The sequence below is a fragment of the Microtus oregoni genome, unplaced genomic scaffold (assembly GCF_018167655.1).
Source record: "Microtus oregoni isolate MIOR12 unplaced genomic scaffold, Mior012 000043F_ref0000047, whole genome shotgun sequence".
NCBI lineage: Eukaryota > Metazoa > Chordata > Mammalia > Rodentia > Cricetidae > Microtus > Microtus oregoni.
In genome coordinates this window covers 20,251,387-20,277,763 of record NW_024543210.1, presented here as the reverse complement: position 1 = coordinate 20,277,763, position 26,377 = coordinate 20,251,387, and the positions used below count along the sequence as shown (strand labels likewise).

General features: G+C 42.6%; 1 protein-coding gene across 1 annotated transcript in view; it reads right to left on the bottom strand.

Moving 5' to 3' along the window:
* Positions 1-23,725, bottom strand: part of LOC121434326 (protein sel-1 homolog 1) — a 44,931-nt gene extending 21,206 nt beyond the window's left edge. Inside the window, exons 1-8 of the mRNA XM_041633167.1 lie at positions 23,543-23,725; positions 18,079-18,116; positions 16,856-17,087; positions 6,364-6,531; positions 4,517-4,622; positions 3,710-3,872; positions 507-560; positions 360-419 (exon numbers count right to left, since the gene is read on the bottom strand). Coding sequence (XP_041489101.1) covers positions 360-419; positions 507-560; positions 3,710-3,872; positions 4,517-4,622; positions 6,364-6,531; positions 16,856-17,087; positions 18,079-18,116; positions 23,543-23,612 — 891 coding nt within the window. The 5' untranslated portion in view covers positions 23,613-23,725. The remainder of the gene's footprint in view (positions 1-359; positions 420-506; positions 561-3,709; positions 3,873-4,516; positions 4,623-6,363; positions 6,532-16,855; positions 17,088-18,078; positions 18,117-23,542) is intronic.
* Between the last annotated feature and the right edge of the window lie 2,652 nt (positions 23,726-26,377).

Genomic DNA, 26,377 nt, shown 5'->3' with positions numbered 1-26,377 from the left:
TTAGCACAAAAAGAAATTGGTGGACAGATTTTGTGTCTCTAAGTGATGTATGTGATCAATGTTATCAGTTTATATACAGATACTTGCAAGGGCCCTTTATAGGACAGTTTTGCATAGTAGGTCCTTCATTAATTTAAATGCAAAATCTCTGATAATCTAATCAAAAATCATTCTGATAAACAATTCTAATTTATATAAACTTTTATTCATGTGGATTCAATGTGTTATAGCCATTGACAAGAATTTGTTGGCTGTCCACCTGAGGATTTGATTGTAAGCAAATCTCAGTCAGAAACTTATGGCTACTGCAAACACAGATTTTAACTTTTAATGTACGTTGTCTTAAAGATCACACTTACCAAAACCATGTGGGCTATCAGATTGCCTCCAAGAGCTCCAAAAGTATAATATACAAGAGCCTGTGAAATAGCAGATATATAAGTTAACACAGGCCAGGGCTTATTCAATTCCAAATTTAATATATAGTAAAACTTCAATAACGTTACCTTCGCCTGACTTGAATTAACACCAAGTCCAGAGGCATAGAGAAAGCCAAGAGCCTGAGGTAAAAAGAGGAAAAGTAAATATTCTTATTTTGGTGAAGACATACACAGTTTTACACAGAGAAGAGTCAGGAATCTTTAAATATGAAAAGGTTTGACTACAACTATGCTGACCTTCAGTAAAATAGCCAGAGCAATACATTTAGCCTTTTACAAACCACACACCTGAGTACAACTTTAATCAGGTCATTAAGTTTAGTTAGAAGGTCCATGGAAAATTAAGAAGACATTACTAATGAAACAAAGCTAAACACACTTAAAAGTGGTTCTTACTTCATTCTTTTTAGCTTTTATGAAGATAAAATATCTTCTGTGCTATTATATCAACATATTTCTTTCTCTGCAAGAGGGATGAAAAAGGACAAGTGTCCCAAGAGAAGTAATCTCAGGTATAAAGAGACACTAAGTGGTCAAGGGTTGCTTTGAAGAACATGAATTCCTGAGGAAGCCACCTCCAAATGATGTACTGATGAGGGTCCACCTTGTCTTCTGTGCACCATCCTGATGACACACAGTGGTAAGGAAAGCACGGTAGAGTCTGTGAGCTCATGCACATTTCAGCCTCTCTTGCAGCTAGGTAAGACTAGATATGTCTGCAGAGGAGGCCGACTGTTGCCCAGGAGTCACCATTTGCAAGAAAGCCACCCAGGCAGAAAAAAGAGCTCCGTCTAATCTGGCGAGCACGAAGTACTGATGTGGGGCTCTGCTCGCTGCATCAGCCAAACTTGATGAGCACAGCAAGAGAGCTGGGGGGCGGGGTACAAATTCAGTGACACTGCAGAGGTGGACGACTCTACAAAATGCTGCCAAAAGACATCAGCGCCTCTGAAGATGATGTATGTGTGTTTACAGCTAATGTAAGCTGATTTAATCAAGAAAGGAACAAGCTTCAGACACATAAGGAAAACAGTTAAGACCGCATCTGTTTATAACTAAAAGTGAGACCAAGAAATATTCACAGACAATAATGGGTATGATCCTGCTGCCATAAAGCCTCAAGACAACTGTCTCTCACATGCTTTATTATATTATGGTCAGGGGAAAGCAGGCATTTTTCTAGGTTGCAGAAATGATAATTTAGAAGAAAATGTATCTTTAAAAATAATTTCGCAAATATCCATGTATTTGAACAATGTATTTTTAAGCATAGCTTATATTCTGTTAAACCTGAATTACCTATAATTCAGTGTAAATAAATAGGATGGCCAACTTAAAAATTTATTTATGTTATGTTATATGTATAGGTGCTTTCCCTGAATATATGTCTATGTACCATGTGAGTGCAATACTCTTACAGGCCAAGAGAAAATGCTGGCTCTTCTAGAATAGGAGATACAGCTGTGAGCCACTGAGTAAGTGCTTGGAATCGAATCTTGGTTCTCTGGATGAGCAGCCAGTGCTGCTCTTAACACTTGAGCTATCTCTCCATTCCCCTATCACATGGCCTCTTAAGCCTAGGCAATCTTTGCGTTCTTTATATTTCTATTGATAATGTAACGACGATGTGTTATCAATGCATGTAGTGCAATGTGGTACTGAAATTCACCTATAATGCAGCCTAGCTAAAAACAGTTACTTCAATTTATTAGCCTTTAGCTGTGATATCTGAAAAATATCTACAGAAAATACAGGTAATAGAAAAATTAATGAATAGATGTTGAAATGAGGACAAATGCAGGCAGAACATGTTACAGAAAAACTGTATCTACCTCTAACACAGAAACAAACCAATCAGACAAAGGGCTACATTAGAAATAACAACTAAAATGTAATGCTGTGATGGACACTTGCTTCGACAAAATCAGAATAAAGAAATTTTTGAGCTCAGTGCTCTAACAATATATTATGGGCATTTATAGGCTGGAAGGATAAAGAGAGGGAGAGAAAGACACACACACACACACAACAGAGAGAGAGAGAGAGAGAGAGAGAGAGAGAATGTGTGTGTTTGTGTGTGTGTGTATGTATGTATGTGTTTGTATGCAGTATAGTACTAGGAGATTGGACCTAGGGCTTTGTACACGCCAGGCAAATGCTTTTCTTGGCTATTTCCCAGTCCTAAAATATTTCACATTACTTTTTTTTTTTTTTTAAGTATCAATACTGGGCTGGAGAGATGGATGGCTTAGTTGCTAGGCACGCTTGCTGTTCTGCTACAAGGACCAGAGCTCAGATCCTAGCACCCATGGGAGGTGGCTCACAACCACCTGCATGTATCTGATACCATCTCCTGGTCTCCTAGAACACCCTAGAATCAATCAATCTCTCTCTCTCTCTCTCTTTCTCTGTCTCTCTCTCTCTCTCTCTCTCTCTCTCTCTCTCTCTCTCTCTCACACACACACACACACACACACACACACACACACACACATTCACACCTCCCTCCCCACAACACACACATTAAAAAAATCAAGGTTAACTTTGGGAGAAAATCCTATGGGGAATAATTTCTGATAAACAGAATTGCTGCTCTATTGAACTGCTCTTCATATTTCACTGTCTACAGATTTAAAACTGCAAAACTACTACAAAAGAATTTGTAGTAAGATGTAGCTATAAAATTATCTTCATTGACCATAAAAGTTCTTAGATGAAGGAAAATAAGTATCCAAGAAAACAAGTAAAATGGTCTGTCAAAAAATTAGTAATTAGAGATATGCTCTCATCCAGTCTTCTGTTGTTGAAAAAAGTCAGGGTGCAGAGAACAAATGGCTATTAGGATTAAGTGCTGAGTGCGGGAGAGAGATTGGAGGGATGGCTTAGCAATTAAGAGCATGTGTTGCTCCTTCAGAGACCTGAGTTCAATTCTCAGCATCCATGTCCCTTGGCTCCTGCACTCACATGTATATAGATAAACACACATCCACATTTTATTATAATAAATTAAAAAGAGGTGGGGGCTAGAGAGAGCACTGGCTACTCTTCCAGAGGACCTGGGATTGATTCTTGGACCCACATGGTGACTCACAACTACCTGTAACTCTAGTTCCAGGGGACTGGACATCCTCTTCTGACCGCCTTGAGCACCAGGCACACAAGCAGTGCACAGATACTCAAGCAGGTAAAAACACCCCCACATAAACACAGCCCTCAAACAAACAAACAAAGTGTTGTGTGCAGAGGTTCTCTTTTGGAGCTGCACTTACAGTTTGTCCTTTGGGAGAACCTTCCTCAGTCAGTTTCTCAAACATCTCTTTAGCTGCTGGGATATTCTGTGTGAGGTAATCACCAAACAGAAGAGCATAGGACACTCTCTCCAGGGCTTTGGTGTGATTCATGCCTGCTGCCTTTTGAAGATACCGATACGCTCTTTAAAAGAAACAATCAAACAAAAAGTCAGCTGTGTTTTCAGAACAGTCAAAGATTTTTCCTTACTAAAATGGACTGCAATTTTCTTATTTTATAGTGAGAAATCCCAACCCATTACTCCTACTATATCATGTTATTATATATATTGAAAATATCCTGGAGAGTTTGATTTAGCTTATGTGTAGCATCGTGAGATTATCTAATTACACTAACAATGACTGAAAAGCTAATAAGGAGGTTAACAAGACTTGTAATGGAAAATTGTAACGATGCCAGGTAAATACGCAAATAAAAATTTTTCACTCTGCATAGACTAACAAAACCAGCATGAACCAAACAGACATAAAATGCTATAATTCTTTCAGAGAATAACGTTCTAAGTGAAAATGTCAAAGTAGAACAAAAAAATTCAACACATCTAGTGACAGTTCCTTTTGTTTATGTCATTTTGGAATTCAGAACAGCGTATTCATTCTTAGTTCTTAGAACAAACTACAATATACTATTGCCATTTTTCTCACTGGTCAGCGTTATGGTCAATATGTATAATCTCATCCAAATGAGTTAAAGTCTGCCCAAAAAATATTAAGGTTTCCTGCAACAGGGCCTGTGCTGAGAAGAACGGGCTGGACAGTGCGACCTACTCTCTCTTCTGGCTCTTCCGATTGCTTCCGTTCAGTATCTTCATCCCAGCCTGATAAACCATCTCTGCTTCCTGCATCTGTCGTCTTTTCGCAGCTTCTTCTTCAGCTGACAATAAAATGACACACGCATTAAATGAATTTCATTTACCTAGTACCAAGTTCACTATTGTTTCAGGTAGGAATACATACAGAAAGAACGATCTTCGGCTATTTCCAAACATGACTAAAAATGGCTGAAGTGTGTCCTGTACTGACAAAGAGTTTTAAATAACATAGTCTCTTTTAGTGATAGCAAGACAAGCTGCTTTTGAACATATTTCTCATTAGAGATGATGACTTTAAAAATACAATTAAACTAAAACTTCATATTAAATGCTAAGTTCAGCTGAAACAGTAACAAAAAAGCTACTGGAGAAGAACAACCAGAAATTGCTATAATATCCAAAGGTCACATGTTGTATATTTACATAATCATTTAATTATATAACTAAAACCTTAAAACTTGGCTTTTACCAAACATAGAAGTAATTTAGCGTACAATGTTTAAGTTCAGTCATTTCTCTCTTCTTTTTCTGAATGGGGTTTCTTATAGCCCAGGCTGGCTTCAAACTCCCGATGTAAGCAAGGATGTCCTTGAACTTTTGAACCTGCTGTTCAGTGTGCTACCACGCCCAGTGTATGTGGTGCTGGGGACCAATCCCAGGGCTTTGTGCATGGCAAGCAGGCACTCTATCAATCAAGCTACATCTCCAGCCCAGCTCATTATTTTTCTATTTTTCATACTCATTAATGTAACACTGAAAAAAAATCACAGAACAGCTGTGGGTTTAAAAAAACTATTTTGAGCCGGGCGGTGGTGGTGCACGCCTTTAATCCCAGCACTTGGGAGGCAGAGGCAGGTGGATCTCTGTGAGTTCGAGGACAGCCTGGTCTACAAGAGCTAGTGCCAGGACAGGCTCCAAAGCTACAGAGAAACCCTGTCTTGAAAAACTAAAAAAAAAAAAAAAACCAACAACAACAACAAAAAAACCCCTATTTTGCTCCTTGAATGCAACATTTAAAACAGAATACAGAACTCATCATAAGACAGTGAGAAATGAATTCTTTTTGTAATAAAGAAAAACCTGTGCCGGGGGGCAGTGGTGCACACCTTTAATCCCAGCACTCGGGAGGCAGAGGCAGGCGGATCTCTGTGAGTTCAAGGCCAGCCTGATCTACAAGAGCTAGTTCCAGGACAGGCTCCAAAGCTACAGAGAAACCCTGTCTCGAAAAGAAAAAGAAAAAAAGAAAAAAAAGTCGGACATATTAAACTAGTCATAGTGGCCTGCATCTGAAGATGGCCTATGTTTCATGCTGTTTTAGGAGGCTACAGCCACCATGTTAGAAATGGTATCTGGTACCACACTGCTATGTCTTCCAAACACAGTTTTCCAGCAGAGGGCAGCATTTACACACAGGGTGGTTAAACATACTACGTATGTCAAGTGTAACATAAGCATAGCATAGTCCACTCAAAGCCTTTTAAAGATGGTATTTTTTTTGGTGTTCTTCTAACTACTATTAACCTTTGCTTCCATTATTGATGAATTATTTTGTATTAATTAGTTCAATAACCCGCCTCAAGGATTTATAGAAGAACTACTTGTGAATCAATGAGACTTAATGTGAAAGGCTGAGTGACAGCTTGGAATAAGTATATTACTGCTCACAGCTCTTAAGTTGTTCTCTAAGGCTGTGAGCATTTCACCAACACGGATCCACGTGGAAAAGGACAGCTAGAAAATGCCTTCCGAATGCTGCCCTAGACATAAAACAACAGGGCATGGCCCTACTTAGGCAGTACTCACTTTCGCAGAAGCCCCACTTCTCATCTGTCTTGTAGTCATAGGTGGTGGCACACCACAGTCTGCCATCTTCCCTCCCGTCTGACGTGCACTCGTCATACTCCTTCTCCAGGAAAAGGAAAGGGAAGTGGCAGGGCTCCCCGTGCGCCGTACCTTCAATGGCAGTCAAAACTGGAAAAAACAAAAAACCAAAAGAACAAGAGTCTAAATGAACACTTTTGTGATGTAGGGACTCAACAATGTCAAGCTTCAGCTATATTAAATGTGAAGGCAAAGAGACACCCTGCGGCATCTGTAACGGGAGCCAGAGGAGAGCCAGAGCTGTTTGACTGGAAAAGACCCGAGGCCACGTCCACTTAGTAAGCCTGGCTGACTATTCACATGTGTGTAGCTTAGACTTTGAGTTCTTACGATAAAGCAGCATGGTTTCAAAGTCTACCAGGAAACTGCCTAAAGGCTGTCCTGAGTCTGAGACTAGAGTCTCAAGAAGCAAAGCAGAACTAAACAAAACAACAGACCCAACCAAAGAGCTCTAAGGAGTGAACAAAAACCAAGCAGACATAAGGGAACTTAGGTCTCTACTGCTAGGACAATTTTCCTTTTTTCTGAATGGAGTCCAGCAATTTCAGTTATCTAAAGTTATACCTGGATAATGCTTCCCCAGGCAAAATTCATCATTCACATATTCCTCTGTGAAGCCCTTTGTTAGAGTACTTACCATGTTTACTGAGGGTTTTGTTACTAGCTCCCCCCCCCCCCCGCACTGTAGCTCCTACTAGACTATTTAATATGGCCCCTGTCATGTCAGATAATAAGTTCAAGAGCTGACAGCTGTTATTTATTCCTGACACCTTCCTCTGAGAGGCTAGAGGCATCTCTCCTTTTTTACAGTTTAAACAAGAGACGCAGCTGAAGATACTAATTTTAGAAACACTTTCAGTGAGCTGGGAGAAAACAATCTTTCACTCAGTGGCATCAGGTAGATGCCACTTATCCTGTAGTGCAAGACCTGCTGCTCTTCCTGCTCAGTCAGCAGCTCCAAGTGTGATGAAAGGGGATCTGGCAAGCACAGCTGCCATGCATGATTTGCAGGTAAAGGGGCATGTACCTACTCAGACTTCTTTTTCATATGACTCTAAATCACTGGTTCTCAACCTGTGAGTTACAACCCCTTTGGGGAATCAAATGACCCTTCCACAGTGGTCACATTATCAGATAATCTTCATATCGGATATTTACATTATGGTTTATAACAGAAGAATAGTTATGAAGTAGCAACAAATATATTATGGTTGGGGGTCACGTCATGGGTCGGCATGAGGAGATGCACTAAAAGGTCACAGCATGAGGAAGGCTGAGAGCCACTGTTCTACCGTTTTCCACGTTCCCTTTTCTTTTTTTTTTTAAAATATTTATTTATTTATTATATTATGTGTATAGCATTCCTTCCACGTGTGCCTGCAAGCCAGAAGGGGGCGCCAGGTCTCGTTATAGATGGCTGTAAGCCACCATGTGGTTGCTGGGAATTGAACTCAGGACCTCTGGAAGAGCAGTCAGTGCTCTTAACCTCTGAGCCATCTCTCCAGCCCGCACGTTCCCTTTTCTATCAAGTATATGAATAATGAAAGTCAACAACTTGCTTTTAAAATAAAGGAATTCTACAATCATGGGGAGGTGGAATACTCCAGGTCCAACGTCAAGGCTTTCCTTCGTCCCCTAGAGCGCCCTTTTCGTAACATCCTTTTGACCGTCAGATAAAATCTCTGACACACATAAACTTAGCAGACCATTAGCTCGCATAAGCTTAAAAGCTACAAATGCTATCAGATAACATCTGAACCTGTAACAGATTTCTTCACTTTGTTTTCTCTCTCCTAACCAGACAGCCCCATATTATCACCATGTGGTAAAAATAATGCATTGATTTGTGGTTTCCTTTTGTGACTGTAAAACTCGATGAGGCCACTTCTACAGGGGAACCACCAGTGCTTCCAGGCCCTGGCCACTCACACCTGGCTTAGAATAAGCTTTCTCCCTCCCTTTGGAAGGAGAGTAATGTTTACGGTCAACAGCAACATAATCCTTTCCATCAAAGCTGGGTGTGTTGGAAGCCACTGCCTATGATTCACCCCAGCTAGGCGAAGGGTCCTTCTCTGTCTTTCCCAGAGCAAAGTAGAAACATTTTTGTAATAGCCAGCACTTTACCTTCTCTGAACTTGTATTAGCTGAACAGATCAAGATGGTTATTCTACTGAATTATTATTTCTGTATTTTTATTTTACCATAAGGGAAAATGTGGTTTTTTTATGACATAAAACGACCAGATAGTGTGCAAATGTAAAGGAAACCCAATCACCTTTGCCTACCACTTCAAACTCTTTTTTTTTTTCAGCTAATCAAGCTTTGTGGAAAATTTGAGCTTTTCCTTTATATTTGCAAACACGCACACACAAAAATGGCTTCCCTGCCCCATACACATTTGATGGAGGAAGGTCATTGGTTAAAAAAAATAAAGAAACTGCTTGGCTGGCGCTAATAGCTTAAAACATAGGTGGGAGGAGTAAACAGAACAGAATGCTGGGAGGAAGTGTGAGCTCAGAGAGATGCCATGCTCCGCTCTCCCGGGCAGACGCACGCCATGAAGCAAGCCGCCAGGTTAGACATGCTGAATCTTTCCCGGTAAGACCGGTGCTCACAGATTATTAGAGATGGGTTGATCGGGATGTGAGAATTATAAGGGCTAGAGCTAAAGGGCCAAGCAGTGTTTAAATGAATACAGTTTGTGTGTTGTTATTTCGGAGCATAAGCTAGCCATGTGGGCAGCCGGGGTGCTGGGGACGCAGCCCCGCCACTCTTATTACTACACACATTCATGTGACTCACATGTTTATATAAATGTGGTTTATCGTCTACACCTGTTTTGCTCTTGGGAGTCTACAGTTTTGGCACATGTGAGGCCAAGGTGAATAAATGGCTAGTTCCCAGACAAAACACCAAATACTAGGTCTCTCATGAGCTTCCCTGCTAGCAGCGCCTCATGCGCTCCCCCCAATGTGCTCTGTGTATGGGCACTGGGAGGTGTCAAGTGAATCCTATATGAAAATGGGGCCCTGAGAATTTAGGCCCAAAGTGTTCTTCAGCTCCACCTCCCCACAGCAAATACCATATGGAGTTTAAATGACTGGTCTTCCCTAATCCTGGCCCAGCTGCCAGGAGAAAAGACTTAGCTTCCAGTTCAAATAACCAAGACACATCGCCCAAATCTACCTGTGCACACTGGCTGGCTTTTGTTTCGCCTTTCCTATAACTTGCTACATTGTTTAGGTGTTGACAGATTGAGGATTTCTCTCTTCCCAATTTTGATCAAAATTGCTGCAAGTAGATAACATTTTGTGTTTATACATTATGTCTGTCCGTCTGTCTCTCCAGTTCATTTTAGGATGTGTGTGTGTGTGTGTGTGTGTGTGTGTGTGTGTGTGTACGGGACATGTGCACATGAGTGCAGTGCCTAAGGAGACGAGAAAGCTGGAATTACAAGCAGTTGTGAGCTGCTTGACAAAGATGCTGGCCAGGTTGGCTGCAAGAGCAGTATCTGCTCTATACTGCAGACTAGGCGCAGACTGGGGCTCTGGTGATGCTGACAACCAGGGAGAGGACCTCAGGCATTCGTGTCTGGTTTCCTCTACTTGGCCACAATGCAACCTTTCCCTTCACTGACTCTGCTTTGAATCCCTTTGATGTGTAAGTGCTGGCCAAGTATTTTGATTCCTTATAGCAAATCACCAAACAGTCTTGGGTACCTCGATGCCTTGACCTCTCACGTGGGATTTACTAGAATGGCCGATTCTCCCTGAAACGTGCTGTTGCACTGCGAGGGAAGAGGAGGGAAGGGCAGGGTATGATAAGCCTGGTGCACAGGTAGGTGGGCTATGGAGCCATACGAGGTAGCCACTGAGGTTCTGTGTGTATGAGAGGAAAAGTGACCTGTGGGAGCTTAAAACAAGGGGTTTAACTCTAGGAGAGTTGGCTTGGATCTCCTGACTGCTGTTGGTTTTACTGGCTACAGAAAGGGAAAATATAAGAGTAGCTTAGTTGATATGAAAAGTTCTGATCTGTCCTCTGATGGGCCTTAAATTCTCCAGGCTGGATAAAGATGTTAAAGTTGACATTGTTCTCTCCTCTAAAAGACAGCACACAAGTGTGTATAGGGTGGGGATAGGATTAAATCAGGCCCCAGGGCTGAAGAAAGCTGGCAGCTAAGCCAGAGGAGAAAAGGACTGCAGGCAGGTTTAGTTAGGTGCTCTCACTGCTGCGGCAGCCTTCCTTTCTGTACTCAGGCCGCTGGGTGTTCTCTGGCTGCTCTGAACTAGTGAGGGTATACCGAAACAGCAGTGAGGAGAGAAATGGAAAAAGGATGTTTAGTGGAGCATCGTTTAGTGCTTAGACATCTTGGATATACGCTAAAAGTTCATACAAAATATTAAGTACTTACGACTTTATAAATGATAGAGGTATCACTGTGGTCAAGAGAAACTGAAGAAAAAATATGTTACTGAGACAAAACTTGGTTTTTCCCAGCAGCACAGGCTGGAATTTAAACCCTGAGATTGATAACAAGACAGACAGAGATATTATGTAGAGTTCAAAAATCAGGTTGTGTTTGCTAATTCATTCCTGTGAAAGCTGAAGTCTGACTTTTCCCTCCTTCCCTCCTTTTTTAGTGACTAGGGTCTTATTGCATAGCCATAGCTGGCCTGGAGCTCACCATGTAGACCAGGTCTGCCTCTTCCTTCAGAGTGCTGGGACTGAAAGCATGTCACCAGAGTTGGTCAAAGTCTGATCTCTTAGAGGCAGATGATTTTCCAACTTGAATATATTTTGAGTAGGCCAGTTAGGATTCTAAAGATTGACTAGATAAAAAGGGCTTAGGAAAGCCTGGCTTATTCAACTCCCTGGTCCTGAAGCACCTTGCTTCTGAGGCTGCTAACATCTGGCCTTTTTTGAGTCCTGGGTTTACAGGCCTTAATTGCCTGAACTTGATTCTGAGCCAAAAGTCAATACTGCCTGGGACGGGCTTGCAGCGCCAGTGGGAGCTGTGCCGCATTCAGAGCAGGAATGAGCTCCATGAACAGCACTGAGGCTCCTGCAGGCACACATTTAGGGCACTGCTCAGGGGCCCACAGCTGTGAAAAAGTCTCCTTTGGGAAGGCTGGTTGGCCTGAATGGCCACATTCACATGCTCGCAGAGGAGGGCTCATTCGGTGCTGAGACCCTCTGAAATCCAGCTCCCGAATGGCTTGTCCACTTCTGGTATAGACAGCACTGTGAACTTGTGATTACTGGTCCAAGTTACAGGTTTGGAGAAGGTACATAGCAGAGACCATGATCCTCTGGCTCACTCTAGGCAGGCCGACCTGATTTCTGCTGAGCAAGTCTCACTGCTGCTGACCCTTGGGCTTCTTCCTGCAGTGTGACGCAATGGACTGATGACCTACTTCCTGCTGCACACAGCTCAGGGAAAGCCTCTGAATGGGCTGATAAATGAAGAAAGATCAAGGTGAATGTGTAAGAGACTACATGGATTTATTTCCAGAGTGTTTGAAAACTGAGGATTTTGTTGTGTTCAGTTTCTGGGCACCGTTTTCCTGGCAAAGTTATACAAATGTTTTTCTGTACTGTTCTGTGCCTCTTCCATAGAACCCTCCAGACACATGCTACAGATGAAATTAGGGAATGGATGAAAAAAAAGGTGTACTTAGGGTTTCTGAATGAAATTACTGATTTTCTAACCAAATAAACTGAAACTCCTGCATGGAGGAGGCAGAGGGAGCAAAGGGCATTCATGATCTCCAGAAACTGTTTCTAGAAGCTGCTACTCCGTCCTAAAGACAGGCTAGCTATGAGAAGGTGGTAGGTGACCCAAGGTTTCATTTCCCACACAGAAATCTTCCAGATCCTTCTCTGACTCATGGGCAGATGGATTGGGTTATCGACAGTACAGCCAAACCTCCTAGCAAGTCCTCTGAAACCAAGGGCCAGACTAGGAAGGCGAAGGCAAGCCACCATGGTGGAAGGACGGTCACACTGTGCCACTTAATGCGCTTCATGCTTAACAGTCCATTGTCAGGTGTGTTTCCATGGACGTCTCACAACACTGCCTCAACCCTGAAACGTTGCCGGGTCTACCTCAACCTACTAGACTGTAAAACTGTGTCTGAACTGACGCTTTGGGCCAGGTTAAAAAGCAAAAAAGTTAATATAGAAACTTAAGGAGGAAGCTACCTGGCTTTCTAACAGATCTATTACAACTAATAGCATTTGCTGTAGTTCACTAAGAACAGAACTCCTAGGGAGTAAAGCAGTAGTCTGGCCTCACCATCGCTGGGTCTTACTAATAACACCTCAGATCTACAGATGCCATTGGCCAATGACCACAGAGGTGAAGACTGAGTGGAGAAGAATTAGCGTATCAGCCTAAATTCTGTCCTGGAAAGGGTCTGCTGACAAAGGCTGCCCTTAGCTGGCATGTATGAAATTACTGATTTCTGATGAGATCCCACCATCCTGCCTGCTCAGAGTGGCTCACTCAAACTATGCAAACAGTAGGATTCATAATGAACATGCGCATTCTCTCTGCGTGCCCGCAATTTTGGTATATGCCAGGTACGCGGTTGCCACCTTGCCCAGCTCCCAATAAAAAACTTCAGGTACTGTGTCAGCCCCAGCCTAAGTTACTCTGAGAAACGCTAATGCTTGCTATGTTACTATAACTGACTGCTGGAGGGTTAGGTACACCTGGAGAGACATCCCTGAGAGAGGACCCTTAGAAGCTCCCTGAGACTACTCGATTTCATGTACTTCTTCCTTTGCTGATTTTGATTTGCATTTTAAAATTAAAATTAATTAATTGGGGGAGAGGCACATGCATGCCACAGTGAGTGTGTGTGTGTTTGTATAAAATTAGTTTATTGGAGTATACCTATGAATACATCTACATGCTTAAGTCCTTAGATTCTTCCTAGTGAATTACTAACCCGGGGGCTGTGGTCTTGCTAACACAGTAGGAAACATTCAAGGAGAGGTATGAAGGCAAATGTGGCTGGGGTCATGTGGGAGAAGGGCGCAGCAGAAGAGAAAGCTGGAGGGAGGTGAGAAGTTTGGATTCTAAGATGACAGGAACCCAAGAGCACGAGCAGAAAGTTCACTCTGCCTGCTGTCAAGGACTGACTTTAGAGAAAAGAGCGAAAGCCTGGGCCACAGGGGAGGCTCTTACCCTTGGGTGGGGCAGAAGCTGCTGCACAAAGAGTAGGTGAAGGGGAACAGAAATTTGGTGTTGGGTTTGTTCAAGGGGGTGGAGAGGGCATTTTAAGCTGTGAGGGTAACCTGTGGAAAGGCCCAGGACACAGACTGCACTGCGTGCAAACTTGGGGGAACATTCAGAAGAGGGTGTTCTAGAGAGAGCTGCAGGTGAGAGCACAGAAGAGGTGCTGTCATGCCAGATTCTGTGAATCATGCCAACAAGTGTGTGCCTCACTGCAGAAGGCATGGGAGGCAGTGCTGTACATAAGGAAGCAGGGTCAAGTCTGAAAGTTAGGAAGATTAACACAGCAGGAATATGAACCAAAGGCTGACAAAAGGAACAACTTAGAGGGACAGTAACAGAATCTAATTCTAATGTAGTTGAATGGAACACACAAATCCATGCAAACTTATGCAATATATATTACATATTAAATATGCATAAGTGCATATGATTTTGTGTATTATGAATAAATTAAAAATCAATCAAAATCATCACTGAAACAAGCTGAACAGGTGAATATGTTTATAAAGTTGCTGGTAAAGCCACCCACAGAAAATTGCATAAGAAAGAGATAGTTATAATACTATTTCAAATCCCTAATAAATACATCCTGGAACCAAAAAGAATCAGAAATCCTTATCTGCTATGTCTTTTCACTGGCGTAAAAGAGAGACTTGGTGAGAATTCCTTATAAACACAATAGTGACAGACTGGTCATCAAGTATGTTAAAGGTCCAGAAAGTTTCACAGTACTGACTTCTGGCACATTTTAGCAGGATGGACTTGGTCTGCCCAGATGCTCATTTACACAAGCCTCAAATGTATGCAGGCCCCACTTTCTAGAGCAGTTCATCAGGTTGTGGTGATACCCAAATATAAAATGATTTTCACTGCTAATTCATAACTGTAATTTTGCTATCGTAATGCTAAAAATATCTGACATGCAGGATATCTAATATGTGACCCCTGTAAAAGGGTCATTTGACCCCTCCAAAGGGTTGTGACCCACAGGCTGAGAACTGCTATCCTAAAGGACATCTCAAATTTTATTATCGGAGAATGAGCAGGAGATAGCTAACCAACACAGCTCTCTTCTGTGGAAGTGACAATTCACAGTGTCCCTTGGAGTCTAGGACAGTATGACCTGGCTAGAGCCCATTCTGGATGGGGCAAAGAAGGCGCTGCAAGGAGCCCTGGTGTCATGGACTTGTCTTCGTTTTCTGTGTCTTGTGGCAGCTGACTCTGAAAATATGCACCATGTCTGGCATTGGATAAGAACTCGGATTCTTAGAAGTTCAATTTGTCAGTCAAACCCTTTTCATTATCTTGCCTGTAATACTTAATTTGCACTAAGTTTCCTAAACTTATCTACTGAAAAGGCTCAATAGCCTTGGTGCCTAGGCAGGGTCTAACTCATGAAAATGAATCTAGGTTTTCTGGAGAAATGACTAAAGTTAACCTTTAGGTTAGGAAATATACTGAGTTTGAGACATACTATTCTGCCTGAAACGTTATGAAAGATCACCAGAATCCAGTCAAAAGGACAAAGGCATAAACTAAAGGTGTTCTCAATGGACAAAATAAGATACTATTAGCCATAAGAATGGCTGTACAGCGTGAACTGGGAATAACTAAAGGTCATGGGTTTGTCATGAGGTAGTCGTATGTAAAAAGCCTATTTGTTCTTCCTCTAAGTTTCTTCACATGCAGTTCCTAGAATCTTAGATTCTCTTGGAGACAGAGAATTCCCTTCTATATACCAAAGTCAGTGCGAGCCAGGACTCCTAAGTTACCAAATTAGGGAGCTAACCATGCATCATAGAGCTGAAGCTTCTTCCACATCAGAGGAGCAGAAGGTAATGAAGCTTCCATAGGAATCCAAAGGACTGAGTTCCAAGAGGGTCTCAACAGCTGCGAGGATGGAGGTTCCCAGAGGGTGGTGGACCCAGAGGGGCAAGGAAGCTCTGCTTCTCCTCTACCTCAATCTACGCACTTCCTATCCGACTCTTCAGTGCCGTCTTTAACACAGTTTGTAACATACTTCATAACAGATGGGTAAACACGATCTATTCCCGAGTTTTCTGAGCTGCTCTAACACATGAAGTGAACCTAAGGATGATGTCACGGGAACTCTGGCTTGCAGATTGTCAGAAGCACAGGCAACTGGCATGTGAGCGGGGCAGGGGGCAGGGGGCAGGGGGCAGGGGACATTCCTGTGGGGCTGAGCCCTCGACCTGGGGGATCCGATGCTATCTCCAGATAGAATGACAGAACTGAGATAGAAAAGAGGACAGCAGGCAGCATCAAGTGCGACACCCACTGCAGAATTGCTTGCTTGCTGTGTGGGAAAATACTGACCAACCGGCGAGCATATGAAAACTACCTGCACTGATTTCTTTTCTCTGTATTCTTACTAATGCTCAAAAACAAAGAACTTCAAATTGTAAATATATGCCTGGTGAAAGCTTGCCAGAATATTCTAGGATAATGTTGAACATTATTTTTAGTTGATGGAATAAGGCGCTTTTAATTTTTGAGAAATGATTTTTCTATCAATGAGTATGGCAGAGTTTCACTTGGGATCGATTCCTGACTGTGGCTGGAATTGAAGCAAGTGCTGCTGTGGTCAACCGTGAAGTAAATGGCAGAGTGGACATTACCAAATTTTAAAAGGACAGACACTTACCCCACACACTGTTTTAAGGTCAGTTTTGAACATAAAGCTGTGAAGCTGGCTCAGGTGAGAAGATGATTAGGGTTCAGTTTCAATGGGAGAGGGTAAGACCTAAATCAGATTACCTAGGATGACTGAAAACTTATAGGATGGTGAAAATGGCAGTAAAAACTCTAACAAAATTTGCAAACACCCTGGAAACTCTGCTTCTTTTTTTCCCTCCCACCTTGGCATATAATTTCAATTTTTTTAAAAGAAATCTACATGCTAGTCTACAAATATGCCAAGATATTAATAGAAAATATTTGCAATTTTATCAATGAATTTAGGTCATGTAATATCAAACCACAGTGAATATCTGATTGGCTAAAACCTTGAAAACCCTATAAACCACACTCTCCTCTTTCTGCGTGGTTAATAATCAGCGAGATCAGCTCTAGCATTTGTCTAGGTTCCCTAGCTTTAAAGTTCCAGAAGTCTCTTTCCGATGTCACGTGAAATCAAAGTGTCTAGGTTACCTGGCTTCCTGGCCCTCTTTGCTTCCTCATAGCTCTTACTGCTTAGATTTGGAGAGTCTACAAAGCTGATTTCTTCGGTGGCACTGCCTTCCTCCTCCGTCTTGGGGCCCTCTTCCTCATCCTGAAGAGGGGACTCCACCTCTGGTTCCTCAGAATCAACAAATATCTGCCCAGCAACCACTCTGCCTGTGGTGGTGTGGTCCTTCACTGACTCATCTGCTGGCAAAGAACTCTGAGAAGAGAAAATGTTTTTGTTACTCATCATCTGTACCACGACTTCCCCAATCCAATCTGACCGCTGCTCTGATAGGTGTCTACAGGTGTCTCCTTCAGTTCTGAGGCATGCCAAGCTCCACCCGGCTATAGGCTCTGATGTGCTTATTCTAGCTGGGGCTGCACCTAGCTTTGAATTCCAATTCAGATGTTACTTTCCCATTAGCCTTCTTTAATCCCGGAAGACGGGGCTATGCCTTTCCTTACATGCACTCCTCCTTTATCCTTGCCCTTGGTAACTGTCTGTTTTATGACTTCCTGTTTGGATCTCTACTCTGTCTAATCTAGAGATCTGTGTTCAGAACCAGCAGCCCTCCCTGGGTATGTGAGAACCGGCTATACTTATGCAACCCACAAGGACATGCATTTCCTAATCTGTTTAGGTGGAACAGATGGCATGGTGAGACGGTGATGTGTACTCTCAATCCCAGCACTCAGGAGACAGAGACATGGACCTCTGTGAGTTCAAAGCCAGACTGGTCTACATAGTGAGTTCCAGGTCAGCCTAGACTATAGAGTAAGACCTTATCTCACCAAACAAACAAACAAAAAGGTGCACACCTGCAATGCACTTGGGAGTGCAAAAACAGGAAGATGGAAAATTGTAGGTCACCTTCAGCTACATAGTGAGTTTGAGGTCAGCCTGAACTACATGAGACTTTAGAAGAAAAAACAGGGTATAAAATCCATCTTTCTTTGGGCACTAAAAATGCTGTCTTTGTGTGAGTGTCCACCATCCACACACAATATTCAAATTTAAGATGAAAGTGATCCTAACAGCCAGCACCCCTTAAAGAAATTCTCATTATTCTTATATAGTTTTTTTTAAATGAAAAGAGTTAGAATTAATATAGGTATCATCTTTAATTGAATTTGTGACTCAGAATTAGTATGCCCTTTCTAAAGTGTATATCTCCTTTAGTCTGTTCAGTGAAAACCTTAGTACCTACCTTGGAATCTATGGATTCATCCTGGTTACTTTCGTCATCTGCAAAGAAATTTTAAGACAAATTATCTTTTGTGTTGGGAACTGTAAACGTTAGAAAGTACACAAAAGGCCCCATGTGTCCCTATCCAAGAGTCCAAGTATTTCAGGAATCCTATATGAAAAAATTGGAGGGGAAACAAACACACAACAGATAACTAGTCACTAGATAAATGAACCCACTTTATTATCTATTTATTTAGGGTCTTTGAGACAGGGTTTATCTGTAGCCATAGCTGTCCTGGAACTCACTCTGTAGACCAGGCTGGCCTCAAACCCACAGAGATCCGCCTCTGCTTTCTAAGTGCTGGGATTAAAGGCCTGCACCCCTCCCATCTGGTTAATCTAGATTATTTAAAAATTGATTGTATTCAAAGATTTCACAAAAAATTAAGGGGAAAAAATCCCTCTTCATCTTCCACATAGGAAAACCAGAAGGCTCCCTTCCTACTCCCCCAAACCAGCCTCTTGTTCAGATTCCATCTCAATTTATAAAAATGAAGCTCTAATTTCATACTCCAGGTTTTTAGCTCTTTTGTTTCTCTGCTGAGGATCTGGAGCTACTGTAGGTTATTTTAATTCAGAGCAGGATTTCGTTGTTTTACTAATTTCTTCAGCCCCAAGATAACAACAGCTTCTTAAGAGGTGTGTGTGAGAGAGGGAGGGAGAGAGGGAAGGGAGGGAGGAAGGGAGGGAGGGAGGGAGGGAGGGAGGGCAGGAAGAGAGAGAAAACTTGAGTGCATGTGTGTGGAGATGGCTCAGTGGTTAAGAGCCCTGGCTGCTCTTGTAAAGGGCTCAGGTTTGGTTCCCCACGTCACATACTGGCTCACAGCCGACTGTGACTCCAGTTCCTGGTGAATCTGACACTCTTTTCTGGCCTCCATGGGCACTGCACACACATGCTGCACTGCACACACATGCAAGTAAAACACTCATCCACATAAAAAGAAAAGCAATAGCTTATGGTTAAGAAAAAACAATCAATGACTCCAGCCATTTTGACAGCTTGCTTCTGAATGCACAAAGATGGTTTAGCTTTCTCAGAAATTATATTTTCTATTATCCTTTCCATGGTTTTTGGCTGTTTTCACTAGTTTTAGTGCCTGATTATAGTGCTATCTAGAGAAACAGGCAACAACTCAATGCCAGGTGCAAGTACTTGACCTTCATAATCACTGCCAATGTAAAGACAAACAGCGACATGATCTTCTGTTTCCTTCTTTTTTAAAAATGGCCTGATTTTACCCTGAATGGGGCATTACTATTCCCGTGCCCATAAACTATGAGAAATTCACAGTGGAATTTTATAAAACCACTTTTTACTGGAAAATGTGGCAGTACTTTGTTTCTGATGGCTATACCATAAGGGTTTGAACTTTCGACAACTTAGTTTGCAGTATTTGTTTTGCATATCTGAGAAGAATAAGTCTTCCAGTGAAGTTATGCCTCATGTATATTTTCAATTCAAATGAAAAAAGTAGAGTATAGTCACTATATAGATTCACCTGCTTTAAGAGGGCCTACAAATGTTTTACTTCTGGAAGTCTGAGGTAATGGTGGCGGGGATGGCATGTCTTAGTCCCATAGTGCCCATGGCGTTTTGGTAGTGGTCCATGAATTAACAATCATCCTCCCTCCTAGCTCTTTGAAGATCTAAATGGTTCAAATACTATCCTTAGTATTATCTCTTGCTAAGGGAAGGAAACCCACATCTATTATGTATCAACGTTGTATGTATTAATGCCATTTGCTAATCACAAATACCAACTATTTAGTACCTGGCCTGAAGAGCAGGCACCACCTGAGCAGATTTGTCTAGGATATGTCCCTACACACTAGGCCTCTGGACCGGCTGCAAGTGCAAATTATTCAGATACATAGAAATGAATACAAATGACACACATCTGAATCAGAGGTAACAGCGAGGCGCTGGAGGAGCAAAGTGTGTTGTTCGGCTCCAGGAGAAAGGATTTGTGTCATCAGGGTGGTTTCATGTGGATTGCATCATTCTTTCTTTCGCTAAGATGACTTGGTTAACAAAACAGTTTTCTCAGCTACTAAACAGGAAAACATACTCCAAACAGTAGCTTTAAGGATAAGCTAAAGTTGTTTTCTCTTACCAGCTGATATTTACACGTACCATCTTTAAAAAGGTTGCTGGTAAATGTAAGTGACTCTTACGTACTCAAGTAAAATCCAAGACACTGACATTGTGCATAAGTAGGAAGGGCACAGCAATGCCTGAATCAGGCATTGCATTTTATCAGCAACAGATACAAAGCAAGAAGAGAAAAAAATGCCAAAGGATTTAATGACGAGTTCCAAATGTCTCGTTTACCTGTATCACATCTAAAATGGAACTGCTTTAACTAACTGTACAACTTCCCTTGAAAAACAACCCATGTTCATTTTTATTATACGGAACTGCACACGACCAGGGATCTTCTGCCGAGGAAAGGGGATCACTACATTTTCATTTTCCTATGTGTCATGTACATTAAACAGATGAGTTCACCTCCAAACACAAAGAGCTGTGAGTTTAGTGAAAAGGGAACAGCCACCCTGCTTCTGCTTTGCTTGACACGGGTGCAACTCCTAGCAAACTCCTGATCCTGAGTCACCCCAAATCTGAGGTGTGGAAAGCTGAGACACACACAGCTCAATACGAAAAGCCTGCTCAGCCTCTATTTTCTTAGTCTGTCAAAAGGGAACACCACAATGTGCCTGTTGATTCACACTGATGGTGCGAGGAGCAACTAGAACATTGAAATTAAATACCCCCAGCCATCTCGAAGATGCTCTCTGAACTTCTGCATTAATACAACTTACGTCAAATACCTGGCAGTGTTGCTAATGGAAAGGCGGTAAGCAGTCCTTCTCCTAACCTCTCAGTCTTTCCTCACCCTGTCTTGGACTGAACCCAGACCACCCCAGTGACACTACCAATAAGGTTACACTCCCAGCGCCACCAAGGCCATATTTCTAAGTGAGAGAAAATTAAGGAGAAATAGCTTTTTAAAAACTCTCCTCTCAATTTACTCATTTACAAGAAAAAGGAAGCATTTCTAATACGAGAACCATGTTTTTACATGTCTCTAAGCCAACATGTTAGATGAGGTTTACCAACAATGATGGAATAAGGGCCAGCTTTATTGGTTAATCAGAACCTATGTGGTGTGGTTGTAAGTTCAACCTGCCCTGGGTAACATTAATATTAAATAAAACATGATCATAAAAACCCGATTTTTATGAAGAGCTGGGCTTTAAATCACAATCTCAAAAGTGAGACAAAAATCCTATGTAAATAAGCAACCACATCCTTACCATGAGAACTGAAAAACCCAAGTCTTTAATTTATAAAGCTTCATATTAAATATGGTATTTGAACATCATGTGAGCAGAGTAGAGCTATCTTTTGATATACACAGATGCCTCAGTCCAGAACACCCCATGATGTCCTAACCCTAGAAATCCTTTACATAAAACAGAATTTACAGATAACTTTCATCCCTTCTTACAAGGTAAATGTTAAACAATTAGTTGTTACATTGTCTAGGAAGTAAGGATTGAAATAAAAAGTCCACATGTACACGATACAACAATTTAACCCCAAAAGCAGGCTAAACCTGACAATGTGGAACTTGTGGATCAGCAGGGTCCACTGGCCTTTCCCTAGCTTTCCTCATGCACGTTTATACTGTTGTTCTGGCTAAGTTTTCACCTGTACCACAGAAATGCATGGCTGTCACTGTGATGGAAATCAGAGCAGACATTTTCTAAACTCTGTACTCCCCTTATATCAATACAAGCTGAAGATTTAACACTTGAGTGCTAAGTACTTCAGCAACAATAACCAATGCCAAGAGCTCAAAGTACACACAGCACAGTCGACAGAAGAGTAGGAAAAGCTGTTATATTTGAATGTTCTTTAGGACGTAGGAAAAACTGTTATGTCTGAATGTTTTTTAAACTCTGCAAAGTGAATTTCAGAGGGATATATGCTATGTTGTTTAATTACTGGAATCTTCAAACTTCAGGGTGAAGCATCATACAGCTCGTTCACATACAGGTATGTGGTGTATTGTAGAGCTAAAACTGTATTATTAAGAAAACCCGAGGAGGAATTCAGTTGCAAAAGGTCCACAGTCCATCAGGGTCTTTACCCAAAACATGCAACAGCTCCACTTCATACTTCTTTTGGACAGTAACTGCTAAAATTTCTGCAGGAGTCAAGTACTGTACAGTCTTTAAGGATTTGATTAATCAACACAAATGTCACCTCAAATGGAGCAGACTCGACCTCCAGACCGATGCGGGCAGTAAAGTGATTACCATATGCTTGCCCCTTTCGAAGTGGGATCTAGAACTCACCACCCATGGGATTCTGGTTTAACTCTCTAATTTTAGAAGTAGGGTGCTGTTATGGCTTTCATTTACAACCAGGACAGAGAATTTGGGGATTCAAATAACCATCTGGAAAAATGTCTGTTGTTAAAAAAAAAAAAGTTGACATTTATATTTTCAGTGTTCCAGAAAAAAAAAATGTAAAGCCATCCAACAGCTGTCTTGTTAAATGGAACTGACTAAAATCTCAAAGTTTTTCTGTAGTCAATGTCTACGAACACCTAAAACATTCTTAGTATGTTTAAAATAAACATATTTAAGATAGTAACTGTTCTGATATAGGCAGAGCAAAACATTCACGAGGAAAATCCTTTGCAAAGAGGTAGTATAAAGTCAGCCGGGTGAAAAATCAATTAATCACACGGATTTTTGTACCTGCAGGAAAAGGCTAAACTATTTTCTGTTCATTCTGAAAGAACCAAGTCTCTCTCAAAAATCAAAAAAAAAAAAAAATCACTATCTACAAATTCAGAAACACCATGGCAGAGGTCACATTTTCCCAGGAAAGTTTATTTAAGGAGGGGGGCGAGAATGACTACAATTATATCAGAGGTTTTCCTTGTAAAAGACCAGACTAACAGACCAGGTGTTGAGCAATGCCTCTACGCCACTGTCAACATCCTAGTCCCAATGAACCCTGCTCTGCTCAAAGTGACAGCTCCAGGTGTGTCAACTGCAACCCCCAGAGCGTCCCTGAGTCTGGACACACATCCCCTCCGTGAGGACCGAGGAATCCCGGTGGGTCTAAGCCAGCTGTCTGGAATCCCTCCCCATCAGTTCATTCCTCATTCGTCACAAGTCACCTAAAGTTTGCTGCGTGGGAGACGTGTGGGCAGGGTGATCAGCCTTGCCTTACGTCCAGCTTCCTAAGCATCCTCTTTGGCCCGGGATAACCGAAGCCCAAAGCAAGAGCGAGTGACAGACAGGGCGAGGTGTGGCCAGAGACCACCAAGCCCCTCGGCCCTGTCTCCACCGCGGTTGGGGGGCGGTGGCTCGGGGCCTGCTGCCCGAGGCCCGATACTGACCCGAGGACGCGGCCGCCGAGCTCAGGAGCACCGTGCAGAGCAGCAGCGTCAGCCCGAAGCGGACCCGCATTCTGTTCTCCGAGGTCGAGAGCCGTCGCGGTCGCCGCGACCAAATAAGCCGCTGCCACCGCCTCACCGCCGCCTCGCAGCCGCTCTTCCTGCTCAGGTTCCTTCTTCTCCCCTTCCCAGGCCACCCTGGCCCAGCGCGCAGCCAATCCCCAGCTGCCGCTCCGACCTCCTTGTCCAATGATCGTGCTCGCCCCGCCCTATTCATAGGCACGTCCCCTATGTCATCCCTTAGCCAATCATTGTGCATGATTTTCACATCAGCTTTCCCGGTTGGACCACGGCCTCACCGACATGGCCCCAGCTAATTGGTAGCGCCTGAACCAGCGCGTTAGGCAAGGACTCGGATGGAAATGTCCTCACCTAGGACTACAACACCCACAATGCACTTCATTAGAGTCTCTCGGCTGATGCTCTTGGGAGATGTAGTCCAGAATAACGCAAGCGTACCGCCTGCAGGTGACAGAGAAAGTAAGCAGGAGGAATTGGGTTAGATACTCACGGCTTGGCTTCACGGCACTCTTGGCGTTTGAACCAGAGCAAATATCAAGGAACAGATATTACATAGTTAAGAACTTATAAAGGCAGCTAAGGATTTCTTTGTAATTATTTTGAGAATTTGAATTGAACATGACGTGAGCACTGAGAAATATGCAACAGCTACATTAAAATCTTAAGTATTTTTAGAATTTAGTTTAAAAATACAGTCTTGTTTTTTTTTTTTTTTTTTTTTTTAAAGCTTGGGCAAAGCAATACCTGTAGTTTAAAGGGCTAAAGGACAAAAAGTGCCATTCAGCTTTTCCCTAATAAAACAAAGGGAAAGAAATTTCCCCCAGTGAAGATGGGTTCAACTCCTGTGTTTATTTTTGCTAGTCACCTGGTAAAAGTGCCAACAGCGCTCCAAAACCTCTTCCAACACTTGTCCTCATTGTTCTCTAGGGAAATACAGCAATGTTCTCTTCTTCCTTGACCAGAGATGGGGTTAGATGATTGTGGGGAGACAGAGGCGAGAGCCAAGGCTCTCAGACATGGAGATAGTTATATAGGAAGTAAGGAGACAGCGCAAGATCCCTTTGAGCAGCAGGGCAGCATCTTGGTGCAATCTTCTTAATCCAAGTGGGTCGTTCTGCTAAGGCTTATTTCCCAGCACCAGCCCAACTGGGTTCTAAGGCCAGGAACTCACCTGGGGTTTGGATAAAGTCTCAGTGCTTTGATGTCTTTGAACAGTTGCTTTCCATTTTCTTTGATCATCCTTATTTTTAGGGAAATGGTAACAATTAGCTGTTGCTCATTGGCATCGGAGGGGATGAGGAAAAGAAATCTTACAAATTCTCGTGTGTGTGTGTGTGTACATGTGTATTTGAAGGACAGAGGTTGATGTCAGGTATCTTTCTCAATTGATCTCCACTTTGGTTTTTGAGACAGGGTATCTTGTAGGTTCAGCTAGACTATTTTGACCTGAAGTCCCAAGGACCTCCTGTCTCCTCCTCCATAGGAATGTGAAAGCATGGGTTCTGCAGGTTGGAGCTAAGCTTCTCAGTAGTAGGCGCAGGGTGTCCATACATTCGGAAATGAGCTCAAGCTGAACTATAAGAGGACTTCTGGCAGTTAGTTAAAACCGAGCATTCTTCTGGACATGCATACAGGCAAAACCCCAATGTACACAAAATAAAACTAAATAGTTAAAAATAATTCTTCAGGAACTTATGAAAATGGTTTCCATCTGCCAAAAAAGAGTTATTTTGCTTACCTCTGGCGGAAGGGACCCACGACTCTCCAGTGATGTGTACCTGTGGCTGCATATCAAAGCCCACATCAGCCTCCAGGCCCCCTTAGTCACTGTTCACAAGGGCTTGTTATGCATTTCAGAGCCCCCATGCCAGTCTCCTGGCCCCTGCCCATCTACCCACCCTCCCTATAACCTGCTGCTACTCTCCAGAGTCCTGGATTTCTGCGATGACTCTCACTTCGCTTCTCTCACTCTTGTTGTCTGTGCTTTTTCTCTCTTCCGAGTTTGGCCATGTCAGCTTTCTTTTTTCTCTCCCCTGGACTCTTCCAGATGCGTCTGGCTGTTTTCCCTCTCATATATACAATAAAAAGCTATAATGGAGTGGTCCTCTTGGCAGTTTCTTTACTAATGATCACTCATGCTTGTAGAGCAAGCTCTTCACCAACTGTCCTGGTTTGATTTCTTTCTTTTTTCTTTTTTGTCAACTAAACAGAAGTAAGGATAATGTGGAAAGTGAGAACTTCAGCTGAGAAAATGACTATTAGATTGGATCCCAGGAAAGTCTGTGGGGGGCATTTTCTTCATTAACAACTGATGTGAGAGGGTTCAGGCCACTGTGGGTAGTGTCATCCCTGAGCAGGAGGTCCTGGTCTGTGTGAAAAAGCAGGCTAAGCAAGCCATGGAGAGCAAGCTAGTAAGCAGCATCCCTCCATGGTCTCTGCTGCAGTTCCTGCCTCCAGGTTCCCGCCTTGGCCTCCTTCATATAGACTGTAACTAGTAAGCCAAATGAACCCTTCCCTTCCCAAGTTGCTTTTGGTTATGGGCTTTTATCACAGTAATAGAAAGCGAACAAAGACACAGGCTGAGTCATCTCCCCAGTTTGTTTATTACCCCCTCCCCCAACAGAGTTTCATATCCTAGCCAAGGCTGGCCTGGAATTCACTATGTAGCCTAGACTGGCCTTGAATCTAATGTCAGTACTCTTGCCATGCTGTGATTATGGGCATTGGCCAGTTCAGCTTCAAGTTCTATTTTTTGTT